This window comes from Salmo salar, chromosome ssa10 (genome assembly GCF_905237065.1).
Source record: "Salmo salar chromosome ssa10, Ssal_v3.1, whole genome shotgun sequence".
NCBI lineage: Eukaryota > Metazoa > Chordata > Actinopteri > Salmoniformes > Salmonidae > Salmo > Salmo salar.
This window is the reverse complement of record NC_059451.1, coordinates 125,116,136-125,123,896: the sequence shown is the minus strand read 5'-3', so window position 1 is coordinate 125,123,896 and position 7,761 is coordinate 125,116,136. Positions and strand designations below refer to the sequence as shown.

Here is a 7,761-nt window from a genome sequence, read left to right as displayed (position 1 = left end):
TAAACAAATCAAAATATATTTTATATTTCAGATTCTTCAAATTAGCCACCCTTTGCCTTGATGACAGCTTTGCACACTCTTGGCATTCTCTCAACCAGCTTCATGAGGTAGTCACCTGGAATGCATTTCAGTTAACAGGTGTGCCTTGTTAAAAGTTAATTTGAGGAATTTCTTCCCTTCTTAATGCGTTTGAGCCAATCAGTTGTATTGTGACAAGGTAGGGGTGGTATACAGAAGATAGCCCTATTTGGTAAAAGACCAAGTCCATATTATGGCAAGAACAGCTCAAATAAGCAAAGAGAAACGACAGTCCATCATTACTTTAAGAAATTCAGGTCAGTCAATCCGGAAAATTTCCAAAAATGTGAACGTTTCTTCAAGTGCAGTCGCAAAAACCATCAAACGCTATGATGAAACTGGCTCTCATGAGGACAGGAAAGGAAGACCCAGAGTTAACTCTGCTGCAGAGGATAAGTTCATTAGAGTTACCAGCCAAATAAATGCTTCACAGAGTTCAAGTAACAGACACATCTCAACATCAACTGTTCAGAGGAGACTGCATGAATCAGGCCTTTGTGGTCGAATTGCTGCAAAGAAACCACTACTAAAGGACACCAATAAGAAGAAGAGACTTGCTTGGGCCAAGAAACCCGAGCAATGGACATTAGACCAGTGGAAATCTGTCCTTTGGTCTGATGAGTTCAAATTTGAGATTTTTGGTTCCAACCGCCGTGTCTTTGTGAGACGCAGAGTAGTTGAATGGATGATCTCCACATGTGTGGTTTCCACCGTGAAGCATGGAGGAGGAGGTGTGATGGTGTGGGGGTGCTTTGCTGGTGACAGTGTCTGTGATTTATTTAGAATTCAAGGCACACTTAACCAGCATGGCTACCACAGCATTCTGCAGCGATACGCCATCCCATCTGGTTTGGGCTTAGTGGAACTATCATTTGTTTTTCAACAGCACAATGACCCAACACACCTCCAGGCTGTGTAAAGGCTATTTGACCAAGAAGGAGAGTGATGGAGTGCTGCATCAGATGACCTGGCCTCCACAATCACCCAACCTCAACCCAATTGAGTTGGTTTGGGATGAGTTGAACTGCAGAGGGAGCCAACAAGTGCTCAGCATATATGGAAACTCCTTTCAGACTGTTGGAAAAGCATTCCAGGTGAAGCTGGTTGAGAGAATGCCAAGAGTGTGCAAAGCTGTCATCAAGGTAAAGGGTGGCTACTTTGAAGAATCTAATTTAAAATATATTTTGTGTAACACTTTTTTGGTTACTACATGATTCTATATGTGTTATTTCATAGTTTTGATGTCTTCACTATTATTCTACAATGTAGAAAATAGTAAAATAAAGAAAATCCCTTGAATGAGTAGGTGTTTCCAAACTTTCAACTGGTACTGTATATATTTGGTGGCAAAGTGAATAATATATATCCTGTGAAAGTTTTGTCATTTAAGTGGTATTATTTTAATGTATGTAGTTTACGTTTGATTTCATTTCTCAATGTTAACTAATTACCATTGTTCGCTCTCTGCTAATCTGCAACTTTGTAAATGTAATTCACTTTAAAGTAGCACCCTAAATGATTTATATGTGTATTAAAATCTGTGGTTTGGGATTCATTTGTTGCTATTTCTGTAAAACAATAACATTGCACAACATCATAGACAAAGCCTACTGATGAGAATTACTCTAATGCACTGGTAATAGTGGGGCTATAGCTTGTCATAGTGGTAACAGACAGACTGGTAATAGTGGGACTATAGCTTCTCATAGTGGTGACAGACTGGTAATAGTGAGGCTATAGGTTGTCATAGTGGTGACAGACTGGTAATAGTGGGGCTATGGCTTGTCATAGTGGTGACAGACTGGTAATAGTGGGGCTATAGCTTATCATAGTGGTGACAGACTGGTAATATTGGGGCTATAGCTTGTCATAGTGGTGACAGACTGGTAATAGTGAGGCTATAGCTTGTCATAGTGGTGACAGACTGGTAATAGTGGGGCTATAGCTTGTCATAGTGGTGACAGACTGGTAGTAGTGAGGCTATAGCTTGTCATAGTGGTGACAGACTGGTAATAGTGGGGCTATAGCTTGTCATAGTGGTGACAGACTGGTAGTAGTGAGGCTATAGCTTGTCATAGTGGTGACAGACTGGTAATAGTGGTGCTATAGCTTGTCATAGTGGTGACAGACTGGTAATAGTGGGGCTATAGCTTGTCGTAGTGGTGACAGACTGGTAATAGTGGGGCTATAGCTTGTCATAGTGGTGACAGACTGGTAATAGTGGTGCTATAGCTTGTCATAGTGGTGACAGACTGGTAATAGTGGTGCTATAGCTTGTCGTAGTGGTGACAGACTGGTAATATTGGGGCTATAGCTTGTCATAGTGGTGACAGACTGGTAATAGTGAGGCTATAGCTTGTCATAGTGGTGACAGACTGGTAATAGTGGGGCTATAGCTTGTCATAGTGGTGACAGACTGGTAGTAGTGAGGCTATAGCTTGTCATAGTGGTGACAGACTGGTAATAGTGGTGCTATAGCTTGTCATAGTGGTGACAGACTGGTAATAGTGGGGCTATAGCTTGTCGTAGTGGTGACAGACTGGTAATAGTGGGGCTATAGCTTGTCATAGTGTTGACAGACTGGTAATAGTGGTGCTATAGCTTGTCATAGTGGTGACAGACTGGTAATAGTGGTGCTATAGCTTGTCGTAGTGGTGACAGACTGGTAATAGTGGGGCTATAGCTTGTCATAGTGGTGACAGACTGGTAATAGTGGAGCTATAGCTTGTCATAGTGGTGACAGACTGGTAATAGTGGAGCTATAGCTTGTCATAGTGGTGACAGACTGGTAATAGTGGTGCTATAGCTTGTCATAGTGGTGACAGACTGGTAATAGTGAGGCTATAGCTTGTCATAGTGGTGACAGACTGGTAATAGTGGGGCTATAGCTTGTCATAGTGGTGACAGACTGGTAATAGTGGAGCTATAGCTTGTCATAGTGGTGACAGACTGGTAATAGTGGAGCTATAGCTTGTCATAGTGGTGACAGACTGGTAATAGTGGAGCTATAGCTTGTCATAGTGGTGACAGACTGGTAATAGTGGAGCTATAGCTTGTCATAGTGGTGACAGACTGGTAATAGTGGAGCTATAGCTTGTCATAGTGGTGACAGACTGGTAATAGTGGAGCTATAGCTTGTCATAGTGGTGACAGACTGGTAATAGTGGAGCTATAGCTTGTCATAGTGGTGACAGACTGGTAATAGTGGAGCTATAGCTTGTCATAGTGGTGATAGACTGGTAATAGTGAGGCTATAGCTTGTCATAGTGGTGACAGACTGGTAATAGTGGAGCTATAGCTTGTCATAGTGGTGATAGACTGGTGATTTTATCCTCAAATGTAACTTTTTACACACTTGTAACCTAATGCGTTTCTTCATCATTTGAAATTAAGTAGCAAATACTTTATAATGATTGTAAGGGATGTATTTAAATATAAAGTCAATGGATTTATGTAGTGCGACATTGCCCTCTACAGGTCAATTGTGAGAGCGATTGAAATGGTAGAGTCAAGGTATCATAACCAACTATTGAGATTCCCTCAGCGGACTAGTCTGCCTCCTAGTCTCCTCGCTTTCACGCCTGCGCTCAGAGTTACAAGATGGCGGAGAGTGCGGAACTGAAGGTAAAGCGTAGGCCAAAATTACATTTGACAAAAAAAGGCTGTATTTTGTTTTTAAGTAATACCCATGGGTTACATGTAGTTGGAATCTTCTTTATTTGAGTATTTACTTTATTAGTTATAGGGTACGTTTTTCATTTTTGTAGAAAACTCAGTGGAAGTCGGTAGGTAGCATTGTTATTGTTAGCTAGCTACGATTGAATCTTGCCTGCCTCGCAGCTTGATGCTAGCGAATTACAGTAGTAAGCTAGCTAGCTAACTAGTTGTTGTGTGGTTAGCTTACCAGTTTCGCCAGTTAATATTTAATTTAAATGTGTAATACATTGCCAGAACCTTGTTATATCAGCCAAAACTGCATATTATTTTCCCGCCAGTCAGCATTTTCCCAACCAAACCAAAGAGCCATTGCTCGGCTGTAATGTAATGTTAGCTAATAAGCTAGCTCCGTAGCATTGGTCCAGGCCGGGCGAATCGTCCTGGACCAGACGGCGTCAAAAGATGTGTAGTTAGTTGATAACTTCCAGTTGAACGTCTCGACTTTTTTTTCCTTCTTTTTTTCTTTCTTTCTCCTCCAAGATTAAGCAGTGGGGATAATCAGCTGATTTATAATGACGATAGTGACGTCAAAGATGGCCACTACAGGTGGGTGGTGGTAAAAAGTTACCTGGAGGAGCTACCTGGACGAGCTACCTGGAGGAGCCACCACGGTTAGCCATAGCTAGCTAGCTAGTGTAGCCAGTAAACTGTTATAGAGAATGTGCCCATTCGATTAAGACGTTTGATTTTTGTACAATTATTTTTTTTAGCTAAAGTCTAGGTTGAAGAAGGCAAGGTATCAGGTATTTTCAACGTCTACAGTCTAACGTCACACACTAATAGAAACTATCTTAGCCTCTGTGTCGAGTCCTCTTTATCTTACCTGCCACTTTAATGGTGTGAAAAATGAATTACGGAGTGACAAAGGCAGAGAACTATTAGTAGGTTAGTCAATATGTGATCAGATGCACCCTCCATGCTTTTGCCTGTACAGTGAAACCAAATAGCACAGACGCGTCTGTAAACACACCTGTAATGATATGGTGTTTGTGAGTGATACTTTTAACAATTTTGATTGAACCTTTATTTAACTGTGATGCCAGTTAACACCAATCTATTTTAATGTAAAGCTGTAACGAAACTGAAACACAAGTAGTTGTGAGCCGAGGAGATAAGCCTTGATATTTAATGTAAGGGACCGTTCTAGGATGTGTGAAAGCTGAGGAAAATAAGGATTTCATGTCTCTGTTGTTGTTGATGATGTATAAGTTATTAGGTGATGTTAGTTTTGGGGGTTGGCTACCTAACCCCCTATGCTTCTCTACAATCTCACCCATCTGTAGTTCGTCAGGGGCTGTGTGGAGAATCTTGATCTCTTTTTGAAGCTTCATCACAGAATTCTCTACAAAAAAAATGAAGTGGTAGAGAGATTATTTCCATTCCTCTTTACCACTAAGTCAGATCTTCTCTCCTTTCAAGAGATGGATACACAATACACAATTTAGTTCACTTTGAAAAATACAAATGTTTTGGTCAAAACAAGCTTTTCCCCAAAATGTTGGTGACTGTGTTAATGCTGAATGGGTGTCCACTGTCCAGCATGAGTAGGCTACTAAGTAGACCGTTTAGGCAGACCTCCACTGTGGACTAAAGCTGCTAATATTCACTTTGTAGGCTCCCACAGCACTTCTCTGTCCATATATTCACTTCCATGCCATGTCACCCAGCATCTCAGAATGTTTCTGAAGTTAATTCCTGAAACATTATTTTGTTGAAGTATAATTTTATCTCTGAGAAATTTAAGCTCATTGATTGCACCCAAATTGGCCATTTTTAATTTATAGGATTCATATAATCTTCAATAAATATAGTACTTAACATCTGATTTTGGACCATAATTCTTCCTAACAATGAGTAAGACATGAGGAATCTAATAAAATGATCAATAGCCGCCCACAGACCCCCGCACACCCCAACCCAACAACCAGTATACAGTATCAGTTCTCTATGTCTGACAGGCAGGTCGCCTGGTGGTTAGAGGCAGGTAGCCTAGTGGTTAGAGGAGGAGGCAGGTAGCCTAGTGGTTAGAGGAGGCAGGTAGCCTAGTGGTTAGAGGAGGCAGGTAGCCTAGTGGTTAGAGAGGAGGCGGGTAGCCTAGTGGTTAGAGGAGGCGGGTAGCCTAGTGGTTAGAGGAGGCAGGTAGCCTAGTGGTTAGAGGAGGCAGGTAGCCTAGTGGTTAGAGGAGGCAGGTAGCCTAGTGGTTAGAGGAGGCAGGTAGCCTAGTGGTTAGAGGAGGCGGGTAGCCTAGTGGTTAGAGGAGGCGGGTAGCCTAGTGGTTAGAGGAGGCGGGTAGCCTAGTGGTTAGAGGAGGCAGGTAGTGGTTAGCCTAGTGGTTAGAGGAGCCAGGTAGCCTAGTGGTTAGAGGAGGCAGGTAGCCTAGTGGTTAGAGGAGGCAGGTAGCCTAGTGGTTAGAGGAGGCAGGTAGCCTAGTGGTTAGAGGAGGCGGGTAGCCTAGTGGTTAGAGGAGGCAGGTGGTAGCCTAGTGGTTAGAGGAGGCAGGTAGCCTAGTGGTTGAGGAGGCAGGTAGCCTAGTGGTTAGAGGAGGCAGGTAGCCTAGTGGTTAGAGGAGGCAGGTAGCCTAGTGGTTAGAGGAGGCAGGTAGCCTAGTGGTTAGAGAGGAGGCGGGTAGCCTAGTGGTTAGAGAGGAGGCGGGTAGCCTAGTGGTTAGAGAGGAGGCGGGTAGCCTAGTGGTTAGAGGGGAGGCGGGTAGCCTAGTGGTTAGAGGGGAGGCGGGTAGCCTAGTGGTTAGAGGAGGCAGGTAGCCTAGTGGTTAGAGGAGGCAGGTAGCCTAGTGGTTAGAGCGTTGGACTAGTAACCGAAAGGTTGCCTGATCGAATCCCCGAGCTGACAAGGTAAAAATCAGTCATTCTGCCCCTGAACAAGGCAGTTAACCCACTGTTCCCTGGTAGGCCGTCATTGTAAATAAGAATTTGTTCTTAAGGTTCATAACTGACTGTCCTAGTTAAATAAACAGTAGTATGGGAACTGCTGCTTGGAGTATTGCTCCTTCATCCTCTGTAATGTATTCCCTGTGAGACTGGTGATGGTTTTCTTCCCCTGTTCAGAGAAATTAGCCGTTTTGAAGTTGTTTTCATTCTTTACCATAAATATCTGTGAAAGTACCATGTTTTGCCAACTACATGCCGCTGTTCCTGCTACTGTCGCTAACACACTCTTTTATCAATTTTAACGGTCTCTTATGTGGATCACAACATTCTCTTTGCAACTTTGGGTAGAAAAACCAATCTCTTTTTCTCACGATGAAAATAAATTGGATGTTAATTACTAATATTTAATGAAGATTATCCTATAAATTAAAATGTCTTCATTTGAGTGCAGTCAATTAGCATAATTTCTCAGGGATGAAATTATAATTGAACAGTATAACGTCTCAGGAATGCTAATCTGTTTTTAACTACATAAAGGATTTCAGAACAATCTTGAGATGGTGGGTGTCAAACCTCTTTCTGGTTCTGAGGTGGAATGAATTCTGTTTTGTCTGGTGAAGGTTCTGGTTGTATTTTGTGCAGAGGAGAGACCCATGTCTTCAGATCACCTTCCCGAATTAATCTATCCATAAAGCGATTTAGTGTAGGAGTGCTGCTTGAGACTAGACTGTAAACTCCTATGGTGTCCAGAGCAAGTAGCCTGCCAGCCTTGCTGTCGTTGGTGAAATCAAAAACATAATTGGCCACCGCAACATAATTGACTATTTCATAAGTTGTAAATCACCTATTGATTGTCCCTTTAATCACACAAGTTGTGTTTCCCTAAAATGTAGCTTCGCAGTGAGACAAAGCCAGAGTGTAATGCTGTAATAATAATCCTGTAATAATAGCTATGATCTTTCCCTTCTCCCAAAGCAAATGGTGATGAGCCTTCGCGTATCAGAGCTACAAGTGTTACTAGGCTACGCAGGACGCAACAAACACGGGCGCAAACACGAACTGTTGACCAAAGCCTTGC

At 42.5% G+C, this 7,761-nt stretch overlaps 1 protein-coding gene across 3 annotated transcripts in view; it reads left to right on the top strand.

Moving 5' to 3' along the window:
- The first annotated feature begins 3,545 nt into the window (after positions 1-3,545).
- The window catches only part of LOC106561869 (E3 SUMO-protein ligase PIAS1), a 66,093-nt gene continuing 61,877 nt past the window's right edge, over positions 3,546-7,761 (top strand). Inside the window, exons 1-3 of one of the 3 annotated variants that reach the window (XM_045688596.1) lie at positions 3,665-3,702; positions 4,276-4,341; positions 7,659-7,761. The exon at positions 7,659-7,761 is cut by the window's right edge and continues 363 nt beyond it. In XM_045688596.1, the coding sequence (XP_045544552.1) occupies positions 7,662-7,761 (100 nt within the window). In that variant the 5' untranslated portion in view covers positions 3,665-3,702; positions 4,276-4,341; positions 7,659-7,661. Of the gene's footprint in view, positions 3,703-4,275; positions 4,342-4,373; positions 4,539-7,658 lie in introns of those variants that run through there. The other 2 variants (XM_045688595.1, XM_045688597.1) reach the window with 2 other exon arrangements.